Below are 24283 nucleotides of genomic sequence, written 5' to 3' on the forward strand. Positions count from 1 at the left end.
TCAACTCTCTCCTGACCCCCACCAGTCTAGTACATAACTCAACTCTCTCTCTGACCCCCACCAGTCTAGTACATAACTCAACTCTCTCCCTGACCCCCACCAGTCTAGTATATAACTCAACTCTCTCCCTGACCCCCACCAGTCTAGTACATAACTCAACTCTCTCCCTGACCCCCACCAGTCTAGTACATAACTCAACTCTCTCCTGACCCCCACCAGTCTAGTATATAACTCAACTCTCTCCCTGACCCCCACCAGTCTAGTACATAACTCAACTCTCTCCTGACCCCCACCAGTCTAGTACATAACTCAACTCTCTCCCTGACCCCCACCAGTCAGTACATAACTCAACTCTCTCTGACCCCCACCAGTCTAGTACATAACTCAACTCTCTCCCTGACCCCCACCAGTCTAGTATATAACTCAACTCTCCCTGACCCCACCAGTCTAGTACATAACTCAACTCTCTCCCTGACCCCCACCAGTCTAGTACATAACTCAACTCTCTCCTGACCCCCACCAGTCTAGTACATAACTCAACACTCTCCCTGACCCCCACCAGTCTCGTACATAACTCAAAACTCTCCCTGACCCCCACCAGTCTAGTACATAACTCAACTACTCTCCCTGACCCCCACCAGTCTAGTACATAACTCAACTCTCCCTGACCCCCACCAGTCTAGTACATAACTCAACTCTCTCTGACCCCCACCAGTCTAGTACATAACTCAACTCTCTTCCTGACCCCCACCAGTCTAGTATATAACTCAACTCTCTCCCTGACCCCCACCAGTCTATTACATAACTCAACTCTCTCCCTGACCCCCACCAGTCTAGTACATAACTCAACTCTCTCCCTGACCCCCACCAGTCAGTACATAACTCAACTCTCTCTCTGACCCCCACCAGTCTAGTACATAACTCAACTCTCTCCCTGACCCCCACCAGTCTAGTATATAACTCAACTCTCTCCCTGACCCCCACCAGTCTAGTACATAACTCAACTCTCTCCCTGACCCCCACCAGTCTAGTACATAATTCAACTCTCTCCCTGACCCCACCAGTCTAGTACATAACTCAACACTCTCCCTGACCCCCACCAGTCTCGTGCATAACTCAAAACTCTCCCTGACCCCCACCAGTCTAGTACATAACTCAACACTCTCCCTGACCCCCACCAGTCTAGTACATAACTCAACTCTCTCCCTGACCCCCACCAGTCTAGTACATAACTCAACTCTCTCCCTGACCCCCACCAGTCTAGTATATAATTCAACTCTCTCCCTGACCCCCACCAGTCTAGTACATAACTCAACTCTCTCCCAGACCCCCACCAGTCTAGTATATAACTCAACTCTCTCCCTGACCCCCACCAGTCTAGTATATAACTCAACTCTCTCCCTGACCCCCACCAGTCTATTACATAACTCAACCCTCTCCCTGACCCCCACCAGTCTAGTACATAACTCAACTCTCTCCCTGACCCCCACCAGTCAGTACATAACTCAACTCTCTCTCTGACCCCCACCAGTCTAGTACATAACTCAACTCTCTCCCTGACCCCCACCAGTCTAGTATATAACTCAACTCTCTCCTGACCCCCACCAGTCTAGTACATAACTCAACTCTCTCCCTGACCCCCACCAGTCTAGTACATAACTCAACTCTCTCCCTGACCCCCACCAGTCTAGTACATAACTCAACACTCTCCCTGACCCCCACCAGTCTAGTGCATAAACTCTCCCTGACCCCCACCAGTCTAGTACATAACTCAACACTCTCCCTGACCCCCACCAGTCTAGTACATAACTCAACTCTCTCCCTGACCCCCACCAGTCTAGTACATAACTACTCTCTCCTGACCCCACCAGTCTAGTATATAACTCAACTCTCCCTGACCCCCACCAGTCTATTACATAACTCAACTCTCTCCCTGACCCCCACCAGTCTAGTATATAACTCAACTCTCTTCCTGACCCCCACCAGTCTATTACATAACTCACCCCTCTCTCCCTGACCCCCACCAGTCTAGTACATAACTCAACTCTCTCCTGACCCCCACCAGTCAGTACATAACTCAACTCTCTCTCTGATCTGTACCAGTCTAGTACATAACTCAACTCTCTCCCTGACTCCCCCACCAGTCTAGTATATAACTCAGCTCTCTCCCTGACCCCCACCAGTCTAGTACATAACTCAACTCTCCCTGAGCCCCCACCAGTCTAGTACATAATTCAACTCTCTCCCTGACCCAGTACCAGTCTAGTACATAACTCAACACTCTCCCTGACCCCCACCAGTCTAGTACATAACTCAACTCTCTCCCTGACCCCTGAATATACCTCAGTTCATAACTCTCTCTCTCCCCGACCCCCACCAGTCTAGTATACCGATACCCCTGTATATAGCCTCCACATTGACTCTGTACCAGTACCCCCTGTATATAGCCTCCACATTGACTCTGTACCGGTAACCCCTGTATATAGCCTCCACATTGACTCTGTACCAGTACCCCTGTATATAGCCTCCACATTGACTCTGTACCAGTACCCATGTATATAGCCTCCACATTGACTCTGTACCAGTACCCCCTGTATATAGCCTCCACATTGACTCTGTACTGGTACCCCCTGTATATAGCCTCCACATTGACTCTGTACTGGTACCCCCTGTATATAGCCTCCACATTGACTCTGTACCAGTACCCCTGTATATAGCCTCCACATTGACTCTGTACCGGTACCCCCTGTATATAGCCTCCACATTGACTCTGTACCAGTACCCCTGTATATAGCCTCCACATTGACTCTGTACTGGTACCCCTGTATATAGCCTCCACATTGACTCTGTACCAGTACCCCTGTATATAGCCTCCACATTGACTCTGTACCAGTACCCCTGTATATAGCCTCCACATTGACTCTGTACCAGTACCTCTGTATAAAGCCTCCACATTGACTCTGTACCAGTACCCCTGTATATAGCCTCCACATGACTCTGTACTGGTACCCCTGTATATAGCCTCCACATTGACTCTGTACCAGTACTCCTGAATATAGCCTCCACATTGACTCTGTACCAGTACCCCCTGTATATAGCCTCCACATTGACTCTGTACCAGTACCCCTGTATATAGCCTCCACATTGACTCTGTACCAGTACCCCTGAATATAGCCTCCATATTGACTCTGTACCAGTACCCCTGTATATAGCCTCCACATTGACTCTGTACCAGTACCCCCTGTATATAGCCTCCACATTGACTCTGTACCAGTACCCCCTGAATATAGCCTCCACACTGACTCTGTACCAGTACCCCTGAATATAGCCTCCACATTGACTCTGTACCAGTACCTCCTGTATATAGCCTCCACATTGACTCTGTACCAGTACCCCTGTATAAAGCCTCCATATTGACTGTACCAGTACCCCTGTATATAGCCTCCACATTGACTCTGTACCGGTACCCCTGTATATAGCCTCCACATTGACTCTGTACCAGTACCCCCTGTATAAAGCCTCCATATTGACTCTGTACTGGTACCCCTGTATATAGCCTCCACATTGACTCTGTACCAGTACCCCCTGTATATAGCCTCCACATTGACTCTGTACCAGTACCCCCTGAATATAGCCTCCACACTGACTCTGTACCAGTACCCCTGAATATAGCCTCCACATTGACTCTGACCAGTCTGTCCACAGTGACCTGTACCAGTACCCCTGTATAAAGCCTCCATATTGACTCTGTACCAGTACCCCTGTATATAGCCTCCACATTGACTCTGTACCAGTACCCCTGTATATAAAGCCTCCATATTATACCTGTACCCCAGTACCAGTACCCCTGTATAAAGCCTCCATATTGACTCTGTACTGGTACCCCTGTATATAGCCTCCACATTGACTCTGTACCAGTACCCCTGTATATAGCCTCCACATTGACTCTGTACCAGTACCCCTGTATATAGCCTCCACATTGACTCTGTACCAGTACCCCTGTATATAGCCTCCACATTGACTCTGTACCAGTATATACCCCTACCAGTATATAGCCTCCACATTGACTCTGTACCAGTACCCCTGTATATAGCCTCTACATTGACTCTGTACCAGTACCCCTGTATATAGCCTCCACATTGACTCTGTACCAGAGGAGAGGAGCAGAAGAGGAGAGGAGAGGGGCAGAAGAGGAGAGGGAAGGGGGAGATTAGGAGAAGAGAGGGGGAAGAGTGGAGAGGAGGGATTATAAAATAGGGGAGGGGGAGAAGAGGAAAGGGGGAGAAAAGAGGGGGTGAAGAGAGGAGAGGAGGGGGATTGGAGGAGAAGATAGAGAATTAGAGAGGGGTGAGAAGAGAAGAGAGGAGGGTGATTGGAGGAGAGTGGAAGTGGAAGACGAGATGTGGGAGGGGGAGGAAAGGAGGGGGTGAAGAGTAAAGGGGGAGGAGAAGCGAGCTGAGTGTAGAGAGAAGGAGAGGAGAGGGGAGGATGGAGAAGCTAAGAGGGGGGAGAAGAGGAGAGGGGAGGGGAGTAGGGGAGAGGGGGGAGAAGAGGGGGACGGGGGAGGAGAATAGAGGGGGAGAAGAGTAAGTGAGAAGAGGAGAGGATGGAGAAGAGGAGTTGGGGGAAATCAAATCAAATCAAATTTGACCATCTGACTTGGAAAAGTGGCATCCTATGATGTTGCATTGTTGAAAGTCACTGATCTTTTCATTAAGGCCATTCTACTGCCAATGTTTGTCTATGGAGATTGCATGGCTGAGTGCTTGATTTTGTACATCTGTCAGGAAGGTGTGTGGCTGAAATAGAATCCACTAATTTGAAGGGGTGTCCACATACTTTTGTATATATAGTGTATGTACACATGGGTGTTGTTGCACCATACCAACGATAAACCTGTCTTCCCCATCACATCATGAAAGGTCATGTTGATGTTCATTTAACCTCTGTCTCTCTCTTCCTCTGACTCCTCCCTTTCTCCGTTGTTTCTCTCTGTCTCTTTCTCTCTTTCTCCACTGTCTCTCTCTTTCTCCTCAGATCTCCAGGCTCAAAGCGTCAGTCCACCAGGTAGGAAGAGTATAAATCTACAGTGATTATAGCAGTTCAATATTAGTCAACTTTATTATCCCACATGGAGAAATGCATGTGTCCATACAAACCATTCTAAACCCCAATAACAAGTAGTGTTTTATGGAGCTACTAATACTTGTCAACCACAAAGCATCACTGCTGTTATAATAACAGAATCACTGTCATCATCTGTCCTCACCACTGTGTTTTCCTCTCTGCTGTTTACAGCTGAATACTCAGTCAGACTGGTGGATGGGACCACTTCCTGTTCTGGGACAGTGGAAGTCTTCTATGAAGGAGAGTGGTTGGGTCTATGTTCTGGGTGCTGGAGCATGATGAGAGAGGTTAAAATTTTGTGTAGAGAGCTGGACTGTGGAGATGTTGTAGCTGAATCTATAGGACCTCAGTTTGAAACGGGAAGAGGAATAGTCACAATATATAGTATGTGTAGTGGACATGAGTCTTCTGTTGGACAGTGTGTCATCACAGGAGGACCTGGTGTCTGTGATGGTGGATATTATCATCATGTGACCTGTTCAGGTAAGAGACTGGTCATATTGAGAGATTTATTTATACATTATACAATATTACCATGTATCATGTTTTATGTGTTTTTATTTCATTTAAATAGAGGGAGAGATGTCAGATGTATTTAAACATTATATTTGTGTTTGTCATATTGGTTTATGGGAGATGTTCATGGGCAGATCATTGTAGTTCAGATGGTACTGAAGTGAAGCTGCCTGATGGATGTCCAGCTGTTTATTTTCTATAAAGTGAAGTGAACTTATTCCTGTCTCCTGCCTGCATTATTCCCAACCCGATCCTGAGTGACTAAGAACCCATTTCTACCTCTTACAGTATCAAACATAGCAAACTACTATCTTTTATCCAACATATTTGTGTTTAGTCCTTGACAGTGTCATCAACAAAACTGATTGAATGTTCAACCAACTCTTTTTCTCCAGAGTCTGTGCGGCTTGTGGATGGAGCTGGTCTCTGCTCTGGGAGAGTGGAGGTGAAGTCCAATCAGTCCTGGGCCTCAGTGTGTGAAGCTGACTTTGACCGGCAGGATGCAGAGGTAGTCTGTAGGGATGTTGGCTGTGGGGCTCCTGCAGCTCTACAGGGGGGGCTCTATGGAGAAGGTGAGGGTCAGACCTGGGATAAAGAGTTCCAGTGTAAAGGTAATGAGTCCCTTCTCCTGGACTGTGACACCTCAGACAGAGAGAACAACACCTGCCTACCTGGTGATGCTGTTGGACTCACCTGCTCAGGTAAGAAACAGTTTGTCACTCAATCAACATTGTTTCTCACCTGGAGTGAAGAATATGAGAGACAATATAGGTGTGTTTTAGTGAGAAAACAGTAAGATTACTGTCTCTCTCTCTCTTCTTTTCTCAGAGCCTGATGATGTGAGGCTGGTGGGAGGAGGCAGTCGCTGTGCTGGTGGAGTGGAGTGGTACGACCAGGGAGAGTGGAGGATTGTGGGAGCTGACTGGGAGCAGGAGGATGTAGCTGCAGTAGTGTGTAGACAGCTGGGTTGTGGCTCCACTGTTTCAGTACCACCTGGAAACACCACTAGAGGGTTTAGAGTTTCCTGTTCTGGGCCTGAGTCTTCACTGAGGGAGTGTTTTAGAAGTTATGATCTCTTTCCTGGACTCACAGTGATCTGCTCAGGTAATAACAACATATTATAATTATATTCAACTGATTTCCTTCATTCATACAACTTCCTCTGCACCTCTCATGATGACTGTTTAACTTGTCAGTCTGCTTTACTAAATAGATCACTCAGTCAAGTAGGAATCAAATGCAACTTAAATATCCCAGAATGCTTTTGTATGTGAGTGTTATCTCAGTGAACGTCTCTTCTCACTACCACTGTCACATGTCATGTTATTGTCACATCTAAATGAGGAAAGTAGTTGAGGAGCTACGTTTTCTTTTTCTCTCCTCTTGTTCCAGATGTCCTGCTTCAGCCTGATATCAACATATGTTGTCTCAGTGACTGTAGGCCCACTACTCATGTTGACCTGTGAGGGAGGGTGGCTGGCACTGTTACATGCTGATGTTATTGTCATATTTATAGGAAACTAGTTAAAGAGGTTTGTCTTGTTCTCTTTTATTGTTACAGATCTCCTGGTCCAGCCTGATATCTTCCTGACTGACTCAATGGGAGGGGTCTCCAGGGGCCACCAGGGGCCCGAGATGTTCAGGGGCTACAACTTCACCATCACCTGCTCCACTCAGCCACAGTACCCAGGAGGCTCCTTCCTCCTCACGTTCATCGGCTCCAACAGAACCCAGACCCAACCAGCTGTCAATCACTCTGCTGCCTTCCTCTTCCCTGCTGCAGATGACTCCCACCAAGGGAACTACAGATGTGTTTATGAGAATTATGTTTTCTCTCATAACTTCTCCTCTGAGAGTGAGCTCCTCTCCCTCACCATCACAGGTAACTGAACATGAACCAGACTTATAACTTTGTCATTGACAGATTTCCCACAGATCTATGTGATGATGATCAGTCCCCTCATCAAAGGTGTTTCTGTTTGCAGCCTCTCCTCTGCCAGCCTTCATCATCAGACACGTTGTAGTGCTGCTGATCCTACTGACAACAATCACCACCTCCTACCTGTACTACAAGGTAAAGACATTTACTCAGACGTTACAAGTCATTTAAACTAGAGGGAGAGGGAGGGAGAGAGAATGGAGATACTAGAGAGTAAATGTCTGACTGTTGGTGCTGTGTCTCCCTAGCCCACCAGGAGGCAGAAGAGAGTGAACAGGGTGAGCAGCATGGATCTTTATGTCAATGCCATGGAGATGGTCTCTCTGAGCTCCAGAGCTGAAGCTGGACCGGGAGAGGAGAGAGCAGCCCAGGGGACGGAGTAGGAGTAGAATGAAGCTGACCCTACATGCTGATCTTAGGTCAGTTTTGTGTTTAAAATCAAAGGTCAGCAGTGGACTGGTGTTTCAAATGTGGTGACAAACCTGAAGTGGTTCTAATTTTATTAACAAGTTCAGAATTAGTTTCTCTTTCTAGAACCTTGGAAGAAATCTAAAAGTAGTGACTGCAACCACCATTATTCATTTAGTTTGGTTTTTACCACCAGAGTAACATGGGGTTTGAGGTAACATGGGGTTTTGGGTAACATGGGGTTCTGGGTAACATGGGGTTTTGGGTAACATAGGGTTCTGGGTAACATGGGGTTTTGGGTAACATGGGGTTTGGGTAACATGGGTTTTTGGGTAACATGGGGTTTTGGGTAACATGGGTTTTTTTGGTAACATGGGGTTTTGGTAACATGGGGTTCTGGGTAACATGGGGTTCTGGGTAACATGGGGTTTGGTAACATGGGGTTCTGGGTAACATGGGGTTTTGGATAACATGAGGTTTGGGTAACATGGAGTTTGGTAACATGGGGTTTGGGTAACATGGTTTTTTTGGGTAACATGGGGTTTGGTAACATGGGGTTTTGGGTAACATGTTTTTTGGGGTAACATGGGGTTTGGGTAACATGGGGTTCGGGTAACATGGGATTTTGGGTAACATGGGATTTTGGGTAACATGGGATTTTGGGTAACATGGGGTTTGGGGTAACATGGGGCTTTGTTAATATGGAGTTTGGGGTAACATGGGGTTTGGTAACATGGGGTTTGGGGGAACATGTTGTTTTGTTAACATGGGAATTCGGTAACAATCGGTTTTGAATTATTTTAAGAGAGTAGCTCAATTACGTCTGTTTCATGTTCCAGTATTGCTTATCTTTATTTTTTTGTCTTATTTAGTGTCTCTTAGATTCTTTGTCTTATTTAGTGTCTCTTAGATTCTTTATCTTATTTAGTGTCTCTTAGATTCTTTATCTTATTTAGTGTCTCTTAGATTCTTTATCTTATTTAGTGTCTCTTATATTCTTTATCTTATTTAGTGTCTCTTAGATTCTTTATCTTATTTAGTGTCTCTTATATTCTTTATCTTATTTAGTGTCTCTTAGATTCTTTATCTTATTTAGTGTATATTCTTTATCTTATTTAGTTCTTTATTCTTTATCTTATTTAGTGTCTCTTAGATTCTTTATCTTATTTAGTGTCTCTTAGATTCTTTATCTTATTTAGTGTCTCTTAGATTCTTTATCTTATTTAGTGTCTCTTAGATTCTTTATCTTATTTTATTTAGATTCTTTATCTTATTTAGTGTCTCTTAGATTCTTTATCTTATTTAGTGTCTCTTAGATTCTTTATCTTATTTAGTGTCTCTTAGATTCTTTATCTTATTTAGTGTCTCTTAGATTCTTTATCTTATTTAGTGTCTCTTAGATTCTTTATCTTATTTAGTGTCTCTTAGATTCTTTATCTTATTTAGTGTCTCTTAGATTCTTTATCTTATTTAGTGTCTCTTAGATTCTTTATCTTATTTAGTGTCTCTTAGATTCTTTATCTTATTTAGTGTCTCTTATATTCTTTATCTTATTTAGTGTCTCTTAGATTCTTTATCTTATTTAGTGTCTCTTAGATTCTTTATCTTATTTAGTGTCTCTTATATTCTTTATCATATTTAGTGTCTCTTAGATTCTTTATCTTATTTAGTGTCTCTTATATTCTTTATCTTATTTAGTGTCTCTTATATTCTTTATCTTATTTAGTGTCTCTTAGATTCTTTATCTTATTTAGTGTCTCTTACATTCTTTATCTTATTTAGTGTCTCTTAGATTCTTTATCTTATTTAGTGTCTCTTAGATTCTTTATCTTATTTAGTGTCTCTTAGATTCTTTATCTTATTTAGTGTCTCTTAGATTCTTTATCTTATTTAGTGTCTCTTATATTCTTTATCTTATTTAGTGTCTCTTAGATTCTTTATCTTATTTAGTGTCTCTTAGATTCTTTATCTTATTTAGTGTCTCTTAGATTCTTTATCTTATTTAGTGTCTCTTAGATTCTTTATCTTATTTATTTAGATTCTTTATCTTATTTAGTGTCTCTTAGATTCTTTATCTTATTTAGTGTCTCTTAGATTCTTTATCTTATTTAGTGTCTCTTAGATTCTTTATCTTATTTAGTGTCTCTTAGATTCTTTATCTTATTTAGTGTCTCTTAGATTCTTTATCTTATTTAGTGTGATTCTTTATCTTATTTAGTGTCTCTTAGATTCTTTATCTTATTTAGTGTCTCTTAGATTCTTTATCTTATTTAGTGTCTCTTAGATTCTTTATCTTATTTAGTGTCTCTTAGATTCTTTATCTTATTTAGTGTCTCTTAGATTCTTTATCTTATTTAGTGTCTCTTAGATTCTTTATCTTATTTAGTGTCTCTTAGATTCTTTATCTTATTTAGTGTCTCTTAGATTCTTTATCTTATTTAGTGTCTCTTAGATTCTTTATCTTATTTAGTGTCTCTTATATTCTTTATCTTATTTAGTGTCTCTTATTTATCTTAGATTCTTTATCTTATTTAGTGTCTCTTAGATTCTTTATCTTATTTAGTGTCTCTTATATTCTTTATCTTATTTAGTGTCTCTTAGATTCTTTATCTTATTTAGTGTCTCTTAGATTCTTTATCTTATTTAGTGTCTCTTAGATTCTTTATCTTATTTAGTGTCTCTTAGATTCTTTATCTTATTTAGTGTCTCTTAGATTCTTTATCTTATTTAGTGTCTCTTAGATTCTTTATCTTATTTAGTGTCTCTTAGATTCTTTATCTTATTTAGTGTCTCTTATATTCTTTATCTTATTTAGTGTCTCTTAGATTCTTTATCTTATTTAGTGTCTCTTATTTAGTGTCTTAGATTCTTTATCTTATTTAGTGTCTCTTAGATTCTTTATCTTATTTAGTGTCTCTTAGATTCTTTATCTTATTTAGTGTCTCTTAGATTCTTTATCTTATTTAGTGTCTCTTAGATTCTTTATCTTATTTAGTGTCTCTTAGATTCTTTATCTTATTTAGTGTCTCTTAGATTCTTTATCTTATTTAGTGTCTCTTAGATTCTTTATCTTATTTAGTGTCTCTTAGATTCTTTATCTTATTTAGTGTCTCTTATATTCTTTATCTTATTTAGTGTCTCTTAGATTCTTTATCTTGAAGTGTTTCCATTATTAGTCCAGGTATTATTATAATCATCTGTTCATTCTTTGTATTTTGAAACATTTTTTAATAAAGGGGTTTGTTGTTGTTTACCTCTCATGATGTTATTGATTATAAATGTTATGATATTGATTATGATGTAGATTAGTGTTATGTTGTTAGTAGTATATAGATAATGATGTTATTGATTATAAATGTTATGATATTGATTATGATGTAGATTAGTGTTATGTTGTTAGTAGTATAGAGATAATGATGTTATTGATTATAAATGTTATGATATTGATTATGATGTAGATTAGTGTTATGTGGTTAGTAGTATAGAGATAATGATGTTATTGATTATAAATGTTATGATATTGATTATTGATTATGAAGTAGATTATTGTTATGATGTTGCTCTCTAAACTGCCATGTAATCAACTGAATGCTTTTAATAAAATTACAGGCTGTCAGTCTTGTGTGATTTAATTATTAGACAGACTACAACATACAGTATGAATGAACTGAGATCAGTCTGTGTGATTCCCCTCTTGGACAGACTACAACATACAGTATGAATTAACTGAGATCAGTCTGTGTGATTCCCCTCTTGGACAGACTACAACATACAGTATGAATTAACTGAGATCAGTCTGTGTGATTCCCCTCTTGAACAGACTACAACATACAGTATGAATTAACTGAGATCAGTCTGTGTGATTCCCCTCTTGGACAGACTACAACATACAGTATGAATTAACTGAGATCAGTCTGTGTGATTCCCCTCTTGGACAGACTACAACATACAGTATGAATTAACTGAGATCAGCCTGTGTGATTCCCCTCTTGGACAGACTACAACATACAGTATGAATTAACTGAGATCAGTCTGTGTGATTCCCCTCTTGGACAGACTACCTCTGGTACCAAACATCTACATGTAACAGTTAGTGTAGTAGGGTTTCTCACAGTATCTACCTCTGGTACCAAACATCTACATGTATCAGTTAGTGTAGTAGGGTTTCTCACAGTATCTCTCTCTCTCTCTCTCTCTCTCTCTCTCTCTCTCTCTCTCTCTCTCTCTCTCTCTCTCTCTCTCTCTCTCTCTCTCTCTCTCTCTCTCTCTCTCTCTCTCTCTCTCTCAGACTATGAAAAAAGACAACAGACATGGCATTGACTCAAATCAAATGTGTTGATAAAGTCCTTCGTACATCAGCTGATATCTCAAAGTGCTGTACAGAAACCCAGCCTAACACCCCATACAGCAAGCAATGCAGGTGTAGAAGCACGGTGGCTAGGAAACACTCCCTAGAAAGGCCAGAAACCTAGGAAGAAACCTTGAGAGGAACCAGAATTTACAGAATGAAAGGACCAGGGCTGAGCAGGGACTTCATTTGTACTTTGGTCCTTGGACCTTTAAAGTTAGAAAGTCCATCAAATTCACATACTGTAGTTTACACATTCATTTATTTATGATTTCATGACTGTTTGATAGTAGATCCCTGAATGGTAAAAAAAAACCTCTCCAAATAGAAGTATGTAGCTAAAATATAGATATAGATAAAATACAGATATATCTTACAGATATTTTGACCATATCTGACAGTCTCCCAGAGGCAGGCCAATCAAAGGCTCCAGCTCACTGAATGGAACCTCCCCTTTCCAACAGAAGATAACGGAATGTTGACATCCTGAATGGAACCTCCCCTCTCCAACAGAAGATAACGGAATGTTGACATCCTGAATGGAACCTCCCCTCTCCAACAGAAGATAACAGAATGTTGACATCCTGAATGGAACCTCCCCTCTCCAACAGAAGATAACGGAATGTTGACATCCTGAATGGAACCTCCCCTCTCCAACAGAAGAAAACGGAATGTTGACATCCTGAATGGAACCTCCCCTCTCCAACAGAAGATAACGGAATGTTGACATCCTGAATGGAACCTCCCCTCTCCAACAGAAGATAACGGAATGTTGACATCCTGAATGGAACCTCCCCTCTCCAACAGAAGATAACAGAATGTTGACATCCTGAATGTAACCTCCCCTCTCCAACAGAAGATAACGGAATGTTGACATCCTGAATGGAACCTCCCCTCTCCAACAGAAGATAATGGAATGTTGACATCCTGAATGTAACCTCCCCTCTCCAACAGAAGATAACGGAATGTTGACATCCTGAATGGAACCTCCCCTCTCCAACAGAAGATAACGGAATGTTGACATCCTGAATGGAACCTCCCCTCTCCAACAGAAGATAACGGAATGTTGACATCCTGAATGGAACCTCCGCTCTCCAACAGAAGATAACGGAATGTTGACATCCTGAATGGAACCTCCCCTCTCCAACAGAAGATAACGGAATGTTGACATCCTGAATGGAACCTCCCCTTTCCAACAGAAGATAACGGAATGTTGACATCCTGAATGTAACCTCCCCTCTCCAACAGAAGATAACGGAATGTTGACATCCTGAATGGAACCTCCCCTCTCCAACAGAAGATAACGGAATGTTGACATCCTGGGAAGATCACCGCCAAAGGTCATTCTCTCTTAGCCTCTCAACAATTTTCTGACAGGGAAAAATTCAAAACTATAGGGACAAACAATTGCTTCTGGCCTGTTAGGTTGTATTTGACTATATTATTGTACCAAAACTTCTCAGACTAGAAAATACAATTAGAAAGTACATTTATCAACTATGATTAGAAACTATGATTGGAAACTACGATTAGAAACTATGATTAGAAACTATGATTAGAAACTACGATTGGAAACTACGATTAGAAACTACGATTAGAAACTACGATTAGAAACTATGATTAGAAACTATGATTAGAAACTATGATTAGAAACTATGATTAGAAACTATGATTAGAAACTATGATTAGAAACTATGATTAGAAACTATGATTAGAAACTATGATTAGAAACTATGATTAGAAACTATGATTACAAACTATGATTACAAACTATGATTGGAAACTTTGGCCAACTATGTTCAAACTATGATTATAAGCGATAATTAAAAATGGTGAGAAACTATGATAATAAACTGTGAACAACGATGAAGCCACGTTTGTGTGAGAGATGATCTATTATTTAATTGTGTAATATTGCACATTCTCTTTCAATATGTATAACATTTCACTCAATACATACTAAAGTAACAAATATTTAACAATGTTTCAAAGTTTTGTATTGCAACAGTTATGAGAGACAATGACATCCAATTTTTAGGTAATTATTAACATAATGTGTTTTACATAGTGTGCATCTGTGATAACTTTATGTAATAGATCCTCTCTCAAGCTATGTGACCTTTTAACCCCTCAAAACAGCACCTGTTGTAACGGCGTTCTTCGTTTGTCGAAAGAAAGTCGGACCGAAATGCAGCGTGGTGGTTACTCATGTCTTTAATGAATGAAATGACGATACATTAAATAACTGAATAAACAAAACAACAAACGGAACGCGAAACTTATTACAGCCTATCTGGTGAAACTACACAGAGACAGGAACAATCACCCACGAAATACACAGTGAAACCCAGGCTACCTAAATACGGTTCCCAATCAGAGACAACAAGAATCACCTGACTCTGATTGAGAACCGCCTCAGGCAGCCAAGCCTATACTAGACACACCCCTAATCAACCACAATCCCAATGCCTACAAAAACCCCAATACGACAATACAATAACCCCATGTCACACCCTGGCCTGAACAAATAATTAAAGAAAACACAAAATACTAAGACCAAGGCGTGACACCTGTGACCCAAATCCCTCTCTGCCATCACAAATAAACATAAATTCATGTAATAGATCCTCTCTGTCTCTCTCGGCATGAAACATGAAAATAATATTAATTACATAGTTAATAACTACTTTAAAATCTATTAATTCTCATTAAAATATGTAAACAGTTAAATGAAAGTAAAATCTCTGTACAAACCTCCTGTTTGAAATGGGGAATGTTGTTGTCGTCACGGAGATATTTCCCAAATCCAGCCATCAGATCACAATCCAGAGGGGGCTTTTGGTACAAACCACAGCTTTGCATCCCCTTTCTCAGTGTGGTGTCCCATGACTGGTTCAATGGTCTGGAAAATATCTGGTATGCAGATTAGAATGAATAAAACACATCCATGTTTGTTTATATACTTCTACGTACTACTTGTTAATGAGATGATTTCTATTTGCCTTTACTTACGGTTGGTACAACGTCGACTGGTCATCGTCCATGTTGACGTCTGACTCTTCATCTATATGTTCATCTGTAGTTGGTACCAACACTTGAGCCACTTCCACTTGGCTGAAATATCATACAGATTAACAAAAACATTTATATTATTTTACAACCAAACATAATTGGACAACAGTTCAAATGAGTTCCAATGTAACTTGCACATATATTATTTTATCAGTGTAAAATAGCAGCTTTACCCAGTTATTTGATTGTCTTCTGGCTTGTTCATAACAAAATGACCCATTTGTTCACGATTCTTAATCAGAGGTTGGAGTGCGTCCTGTTGTGTCACAATACAGCTGAGTATTCTGTAGTCAATGATCCTGCCGTGCCAAAGATGCTCTACCATGGAATCGCGGGAATTATGAACTTCCTGATCAATCTTTGGTTTTGATTCTGTCTTCATGCACACTCTGTGGAGATGTATAGATATGTTTTCCTGGTTCTTCATGCACACTCTGTGGAGATGTATAGATATGTTTTCCTGGTTCTTCATGCACACTCTGTGGAGATGTATAGATATGTGTTCCTGGTTCTTTATGCACACTCTGTGGAGATGTATAGATATGTTTTCCTGGTTCTTCATGCACACTCTGTGGAGATGTATAGATATGTTTTCCTGGTTCTTCATGCACACTCTGTGGAGATGTATAGATTATGTTTTCCTGGTTCTTCATGCACACTCTGTGGAGATGTATAGATATGTTTTCCTGGTTCTTCATGCACACTCTGTGGAGATGTATAGATTATGTTTTCCTGGTTCTTCATGCACACTCTGTGGAGATGTATAGATATGTTTTCCTGGTTCTTCATGCACACTCTGCGGAGATGTATAGATATGTTTTCCTGGTTCTTCATGCACACTCTGTGGAGATGTATAGATGATGTTTTCCTGGTTCTTCATGCACACTCTGTGGAGATGTATAGATATGTTTTCCTGGTTCTTCATGCACACTCTGCGGAGATGTATAGATTATGTTGTCCTGGTTCTTCATGCACATTCTGTGGAGATGTATAGATTATGTTGTCCTGGTTCTTCATGCACACACTGTGGATGTATAGATGATGTTTTCCTGGTTCTTCATGCACACTCTGCGGAGATGTATAGATATGTTTTCCTGGTTCTTCATGCACACTCTGCGGAGATGTATAGATATGTTTTCCTGGTTCTTCATGCACACTCTGCGGAGATGTATAGATATGTTTTCCTGGTTCTTCATGCACACTCTGCGGAGATGTATAGATGATGTTTTCCTGGTTCTTTATGCACACTCTGCGGAGATGTATAGATGATGTTTTCCTGGTTCTTCATGCACACTCTGTGGAGATGTATAGATATGTTTTCCTGGTTCTTCATGCACACTCTGCGGAGATGTATAGATGATGTTTTCCTGGTTCTTCATGCACACTCTGTGGAGATGTATAGATGATGTTTTCCTGGTTCTTCATGCACACTCTGTGGAGATGTATAGATATGTTTTCCTGGTTCTTCATGCACACTCTGCGGAGATGTATAGATGATGTTTTCCTGGTTCTTCATGCACACTCTGTGGAGATGTATAGATATGTTTTCCTGGTTCTTCATGCACACTCTGCGGAGATGTATAGATGATGTTTTCCTGGTTCTTCATGCACACTCTGCGGAGATGTATAGATGATGTTTTCCTGGTTCTTCATGCACACTCTGTGGAGATGTATAGATATGTTTTCCTGGTTCTTCATGCACACTCTGCGGAGATGTATAGATGATGTTTTCCTGGTTCTTCATGCACACTCTGTGGAGATGTATAGATGATGTTTTCCTGGTTCTTCATGCACACTCTGCGGAGATGTATAGATGATGTTTTCCTGGTTCTTCATGCACACTCTGTGGAGATGTATAGATGATGTATTCCTGGTTCTTCATGCACACTCTGCGGAGATGTATAGATGATGTTTTCCTGGTTCTTCATTTATTTTTTATTTTTATTTCACCTTTATTTAACCAGGTAGGCTAGTTGAGAACAAGTTCTCATTTGCAACTGCGACCTGGCCAAGATAAAGCATAGCAGTGTGAACAGACAACACAGAGTTACACATGGAATAAACAATTAGCAAGTCAATAACACAGTAGAAAAAATGGGCAGTCTATATACAATGTGTGCAAAAGGCATGAGGAGGTAGGCGAATAATACAATTTTGCAGATTAACACTGGAGTGATAAATGATCAGATGGTCATGTACAGGTAGAGATATTGGTGTGCAAAAGAGCAGGAAAGTAAATAAATAAAAACAGTATGGGAATGAGGTAGGTGAAAATGGGTGAGCTATTTACCTATAGACTATGTACAGCTGCAGCGATCGGTTAGCTGCTCGGATAGCTGATGTTTGAAGTTGGTGAGGGAGATAAAAGTCTCCAACTTCAGCGATTTTTGCGATTCGTTCCAGTCACAGGCAGCAGAGTACTGGAACGAAAGGCGGCCAAATGAGGTGTTGGCTTTAGGGATGATCAGTGAGATACACCTGCTGGAGCGCGTGCTACGGATGGGTGTTGCTATCGTGACCAGTGAACTGAGATAAGGCGGAGCTTTACCTAGCATGGACTTGTAGATGACCTGGAGCCAGTGGGTCTGGCGACGGATATGTAGTGAGGGCCAGCCGACTAGAGCATACAGGTCGCAGTGGTGGGTGGTATAAGGTGCTTTAGTGACAAAACGGATGGCACTGTGATAGACTGCATCCAGTTTGCTGAGTAGAGTGTTGGAAGCCATTTTGTAGATGACATCGAAGTCGAGGATCGGTAGGATAGTCAGTTTTACTAGGGTAAGCTTGGCAGCGTGAGTGAAGGAGGCTTTGTTGCGGAATAGAAAGCCGACTCTTGATTTGATTTTTGATTGGAGATGTTTGATGTGAGTCTGGAAGGAGAGTTTGCAGTCTAGCCAGACACCTAGGTACTTATAGATGTCCACATATTCAAGGTCGGAACCATCCAGGGTGGTGATGCTAGTCGGGCATGCGGGTGCAGGCAGCGATCGGTTGAAAAGCATGCATTTGGTTTTACTCGCGTTTAAGAGCAGTTGGAGGCCACGGAAGGAGTGCTGTATGGCATTGAAGCTCGTTTGGAGGTTTGATAGCACAGTGTCCAATGACGGGCCGAAAGTATATAGAATGGTGTCGTCTGCGTAGAGGTGGATCAGGGAATCGCCCGCAGCAAGAGCAACATCATTGATATATACAGAGAAAAGAGTCGGCCCGAGAATTGAACCCTGTGGCACCCCCATAGAGACTGCCAGAGGACCGGACAGCATGCCCTCCGATTTGACACACTGAACTCTGTCTGCAAAGTAATTGGTGAACCAGGCAAGGCAGTCATCCGAAAAACCGAGGCTGTTGAGTCTGCCGATGAGAATATGGTGATTGACAGAGTCGAAAGCCTTGGCGAGGTCGATGAAGACGGCTGCACAGTACTGTCTTTTATCGATGGCGGTTATGATATCGTTTAGTACCTTGAGTGTGGCTGAGGTGCACCCATGACCGGCTCGGAAACCAGATTGCACAGCGGAGAAGGTACGGTGGGATTCGAGATGGTCAGTGACCTGTTTGTTGACTTGGCTTTCGAAGACCTTAGATAGGCAGGGCAGGATGGATATAGGTCTATAGCAGTTCATGCACACTCTGCACACAATAGGGATCCTTCTTTGTTTTCTGTAAGACAGTGAATGCACAATAAGTACATGTAATGAAGTTACTGCCCAACCCCTTTCCACATTTAAATATTCTATTCAGGGCAAATTGTTTGGTGAAGGGAGGGAATATCACACCTCTGAGTGGGGGTTTTCTCACAAGTTGAATTTGCATTAATTCCATTTGAAAACAAAAGGTTGGCAGTTTGGAAAAACTCTCTCCAAAGGTCACTATCTCAAACCCTCATAAATGTTCTGAAGGGGATAAAAAAAAAATGCAGGGACAATTTAAGGTTGCTCCAGGTGTTATAAATCATTTAATGTATTCAATAGCAGAAGCCTTTATCCAGTAGTATTTACAGCTGTAGTTATGTGACTAAATAAAGTACATTTTCGTTATACCTAATATACGACATAATATGTAATATGTATAGCCCTGAAAGTCTATGAAAGTACCAGGGCAGGGCTATGGGCTTTGGGCCTTTGGGCCTGTGGCATGTGAGCATATGGGCCTGTGGCATGTGAGCCGATCGAAAGGGTTCAGATCCCCAAATCCGGAGTGGCGGAGATGGGCACCGTGAGGCGTACAGCGAGAGAGGAGCCCAAGCCCTGGAATGGGTTTGCCCCGAGAGAGGGGCCCAAGCCCTGGAATGGGTTCGCCCCGAGAGAGGAGCCAAAGCCCTGGAATGGGTTCGCCCCGAGAGAGGAGCCAAAGCCCTGGAATGGGTTCGCCCCGAGAGAGGGGCCCAAGCCCTGGAATGGGTTCGCCCCGAGAGAGGAGCCAAAGCCCTGGAATGGGTTCGCCCCGAGAGAGGGGCCCAAGCCCTGGAATGGGTTCGCCCCGAGAGAGGAGCCAAAGCCCTGGAATGGGTTCGCCCCGAGAGAGGAGCCAAAGCCCTGGAATGGGTTCGCCCCGAGAGAGGGGCCAAAGCCCTGGAATGGGTTTGCCCCGAGAGAGGGGCCAAAGCCCTGGAATGGGTTCGCCCCCGAGAGAGGAGCCAAAGCCCTGGAATGGGTTCGCCCCGAGAGAGGGGCCCAAGCCCTGGAATGGGTTCGCCCCGAGAGAGGGGCCCAAGCCCTGGAATGGGTTCGCTCCCGAGAGAGGAGCCAAAGCCCTGGAATGGGTTCGCCCCGAGAGAGGGGCCCAAGTCCTGGAATGGGTTCACCCCGAGAGAGGGGCCAAAGTCCTGGAAAGCGTTGCGGTTCCGGCGGTGTCTGTTGAGCTCTGGGGAATTCTGGGGAAGAGGGTGTAAATGTCTGGGGGTGTTTTAAAAATCGAAAAAAACTCAAAACTTTGCCAAAATGCTCTCAAATTATAGGTTGTCACACTGGAACAGAGCATTTGTGATCCATCACTGTGACTGTCCAATTTATGGATCTATGCAACCTCAAACCAAGCTTGTTTTGCTGTATGTTCAAATCATGCCTATTTGTCTAAATTGTCTGGGGGTGTTTAAAAATCGATAAAAAGCTCCAATGTTTACGAAAATGGTCTCAAATTGGAGATCTAGTTACACTGGAACAGAGCATGTATGATACATCACTGTGACTTTCCAATTAATGGATCTATGCAGCTTCAAAACTGGCTTGTATTTGCTGAAAATTAAATTCAGGTATGTTTATCAAATTCATAGCTCACTGACAGATCAATGAGGTTAGATCCAATACCCATGTAAACATAGCTTACTGACAGATCAATGAGGTCAGATCCCAATACCCATGTAAACATAGCATACTGATAGATCAATGAGGTTAGATCCCAATACCCATGTAAACATAGCTTACTGACAGATCAATGAGGTTAGATCCCAATACCCATGTAAACATAGCTTACTGACAGATCAATGAGGTTAGATCCCAATACCCATGTAAACATAGCTTACTGACAGATCAATGAGGTCAGATCCCAATACCCATGTAAACATAGCATACTGATAGATCAATGAGGTTAGATCCAATACCCATGTAAACATAGCTTACTGACAGATCAATGAGGTCAGATCCCAATACCCATGTAAACATAGCTTACTGACAGATCAATGAGGTTAGATCCCAATACCCATGTAAACATAGCTTACTGACAGATCAATGAGGTCAGATCCCAATACCCATGTAAACATAGCTTACAGACAGATCAATGAGGTTAGATCCAATACCCATGTAAACATAGCTTACTGACAGATCAATGAGGTCAGATCCCAATACCCATGTAAACATAGCTTACAGACAGATCAATGAGGTTAGATCCAATACCCATGTAAACATAGCTTACTGACAGATCAATGAGGTCAGATCCAATACCCATGTAAACATAGCTTACTGACAGATCAATGAGGTCAGATCCAATACCCATGTGTTGCGAACAGGTCGATTGTAGCGGTAGTCGTTTCGATGGAGAATAACTTGACAGTTATTTTGACCGCGGTGGTTATTGAAGTCGTGGTTTCGTGGAAGAAACCGTTGTTGTGCATCATCTTTCAACGCTCCAATACCTGATAATGACCAAACCTGTTTAGGCTTTTTGGGAATTTAACTTCAATTAACCTGAAAGTGTTCATAGTATAAATATCTGTTGGGTTGGTAGAATGTGTAAAGACCCTCCACATTGGTTAATATTCACTGTAGTAGAAACATCTGTTGGGTTGGTAGAATGTAGAAGTAGATTTTAAATTCATACTTATTACAAATCTGCAGTTGTCTGACTATTATATTATTATTTAATGAAAGAAATGTAAAAATGCACTTTTTGTCTGGAATGAAAATAAACATTTATCTGCGTTAACCACTCCAGTCAACAGATGGCGATATGCGTTTTTCAGGCGATGCTATCAGAGTGACGTATAATGTAGTGGACGGGACGCTTCCTCAACAACATCTCGTCAGCCACCTCGGTAGCTTCCTAGCGGAAACGTTCAAGCTGTTCAGACTGCTTCGGTCTATATTTACTTCTGTATTTGGAACATAATTCTGTCTTTTAACTAGTTTCCCCATTTCATGTCATATTTCTGTTTAGTCAGGTAACGGTAGCTGGCTTGATAAATGAGCCTATCACTAGGCTAGTCGCTAACTAGCTAGGTTAGCTGGCTAACATCCCCGACCATGAGCTCAGCAAGCTGCTGCCCTCCTGCTAAAAAAGAGGTCTGCTGGAAGGAGAAAGAAGGTATTTGGCTGAACGTTGTCGTGAAAGAGGAGAATGAAGAGGAGGATGTCACAGTAAACGAAGAAGTAGAGGGTGAGGCTGTTACACAGAAAGAAGAGGAAGAAAACGATTATACTTTTTTTGGAGTGAATGAAGGAGAGATAACTGTCATATTGAAGGAGGAGGAGAGGGAAGATCTGAGTAACACCAGTAAGTCCTGTCTTGAAAATAGTTGTTGAACTGATACGTGGTTTTAAAAAGTCATTCTACTCTAGTTCTGAGCTTAAATGCCGTTTTTTAATGTAGTAATTGATAAATCTACACTGTAAGATGTGAGTAGCATCAAGAAGCTGCCCAACAACAAAACGTTAACAATGGATTTGCACCCAAAATCACAACTTAAATGTCTCACGGAATGGACTTGCCTTCATTCAATACTGCAGTTCCACTGTACTAAACTGGAGGCGATTTCCAGCCCACCGTTGACTGCGGTCAAGTGAGCCGACAGTCGCAAAACGCGGTCAAGCCATCTGCTCTTCGGTTTCTTCCTGAATTTGCGTGCGCGAAAACACTTTACGGAATGGCGTTTTTTCAGGTAGGAAACTGAGTTGAATGGACTCTCATGCACAGTTAGTCGAGACGATGGCTACAAATCATTCCAAGCAAACCGTTTGAAGCACACCTATTCAATCTTCCATAATAAAAATGATACCAAATCGTTTATTTAATTTTTCTCGTTATCATAAAGTACTTTATCATTGCTAGAGTGTCAAGCGTAGGCTGGACTGGTGTAAAAAATTCTAGACCATTCTATAGGCCTCTCTGACTAAGAACCACACAGAGACCTGCATTTTGTAGTGGCTGTAATAACACTTGTGAAAAGTGACTTCAGGTGATTGAGGGATCTAGTCTAGATTAAACATCATAGGAAGTTTTATCATGTGGAGGTTTCATTCAGGTCTCTGTTTAATTAAATCATCTGTTTGTCTTTGACAGGAAAGAGACCAGACTCTCCTTCTGACAGCAGGAAGAGTCCTTCAGGGAAACCAGACCCCGAGACGTCCAAACCAGCAGGACGACATCACTGCTCCCAGTGTGGAAAGAGTTTTACTCAGTTAGGGAGCCTGAGAACACATAAGAGAATACACACTGGAGAGAAGCCTTACCACTGTTCCCAATGTGGAATGTCGTTTACCCAGTTAGGGAGCCTGCAAACGCATGAGAGGGGACACACAGGGGAAAAGCTTTTCCAATGTTCCCATTGTGGAAAGAGGTTTGGCCAGGTAGGAAACCTGAACAAGCATGAGAGGACACACGGGTAAGAAGATGTACCGCTGCTCCCAGTGTGGAGAGAGATTTACCCGGTTAAGGTACCTGAAAGAGCATGAAGGAATACATACAAATACACAGGAGGAGAAGACATACCACTGCTCTCATTGTGGAAAGACATTTTCCCAGTCAGAGAACCTGAAAACACATGAGAGAATCGAGAGGCTGTGTTCTGACTTGTGTTTCTGACTGAGAATGTGTGTGTTTGTTTGGGCTGTCAGACTTGAGTTCACTTTGTGTAATGTTAGTGCACTATTTTTAATTGTGATTAATCCATTGACTGAAAGGGTTAAAAACACACTGAAAACATCCCAAATACATCCTATATACAGCTAAAATCTACAATGCCATGTAAACACAAGATGACATTGAGGTTAAATAAAGTGTGATTTATCAATGGAACATATTTTGACACGTCCACTGTGTGTCTCTGTAGAGTCATAATATCCATAACAACTAGAGGTCAAACAGGGAGATGGTTCCATTCATTTTCCCCACAGGGCTGTTGTGTTTAGACTCACCCTGGTGTGACGTTTTGATAACCATGTAAACCTCTCTGGGACAAGGTGACTGAGGACACAGTGTGTTGTCAATTTATTGTCATGTTTTTAAAATGGTATAACTGCCTTTATTTTAGCTGGACCCCAGGAAGAGTAGCTGCTGCCTTGGCAGGAACTAATGGGGATCCATAATAAACCCCAGGAAGAGTAGCTGCTGCCTTGGCAGGAACTAATGGGGATCCATAATAAACCCCAGGAAGAGTAGCT

At 41.9% G+C, this 24283-nt stretch overlaps 2 protein-coding genes and 1 long non-coding RNA gene across 5 annotated transcripts in view; 2 read left to right on the top strand and 1 right to left on the bottom strand.

The window, feature by feature from the left end:
- The window catches only part of LOC127926039 (CD5 antigen-like), a 94738-nt gene that overhangs the window by 26793 nt on the left and 43662 nt on the right, over positions 1-24283 (top strand). Inside the window, exons 2-8 of one of the 2 annotated variants that reach the window (XM_052511305.1) lie at positions 5038-5067; positions 5299-5610; positions 6039-6344; positions 6472-6747; positions 7205-7525; positions 7629-7717; positions 7831-8293. In XM_052511305.1, the coding sequence (XP_052367265.1) occupies positions 5038-5067; positions 5299-5610; positions 6039-6344; positions 6472-6747; positions 7205-7525; positions 7629-7717; positions 7831-7965 (1469 nt within the window). In that variant the 3' untranslated portion in view covers positions 7966-8293. Of the gene's footprint in view, positions 1-5037; positions 5068-5298; positions 5611-6038; positions 6345-6471; positions 6748-7204; positions 7526-7628; positions 7718-7830; positions 8294-24283 lie in introns of those variants that run through there. The other variant, XM_052511304.1, reaches the window with a different exon arrangement.
- LOC127926046 (uncharacterized) lies at positions 14547-16387 on the bottom strand. The gene is made up of 3 exons (XR_008123158.1): positions 15584-16387; positions 15351-15452; positions 14547-15251 (listed from the first exon to the last, which is right to left on the bottom strand). It is a non-coding gene; the product is annotated as an uncharacterized LOC127926046 (long non-coding RNA).
- Positions 21889-23918, top strand: LOC127926041 (zinc finger protein 32-like). 2 transcript variants are annotated; one of them, XM_052511309.1, is made up of 2 exons: positions 21889-22280; positions 23184-23918. In XM_052511309.1, exons 1-2 carry the CDS (start codon positions 22148-22150, stop codon positions 23507-23509), a joined length of 459 nt encoding a protein of 152 aa, XP_052367269.1. In that variant the 5' UTR covers positions 21889-22147; the 3' UTR covers positions 23510-23918. The 2 variants fall into 2 exon arrangements, with proteins under 2 accessions (XP_052367269.1, XP_052367268.1); XM_052511308.1 differs by having other exon boundaries at positions 21898-22397.

This window comes from Oncorhynchus keta, unplaced genomic scaffold, assembly GCF_023373465.1.
Source record: "Oncorhynchus keta strain PuntledgeMale-10-30-2019 unplaced genomic scaffold, Oket_V2 Un_contig_6650_pilon_pilon, whole genome shotgun sequence".
Lineage (NCBI taxonomy): Eukaryota > Metazoa > Chordata > Actinopteri > Salmoniformes > Salmonidae > Oncorhynchus > Oncorhynchus keta.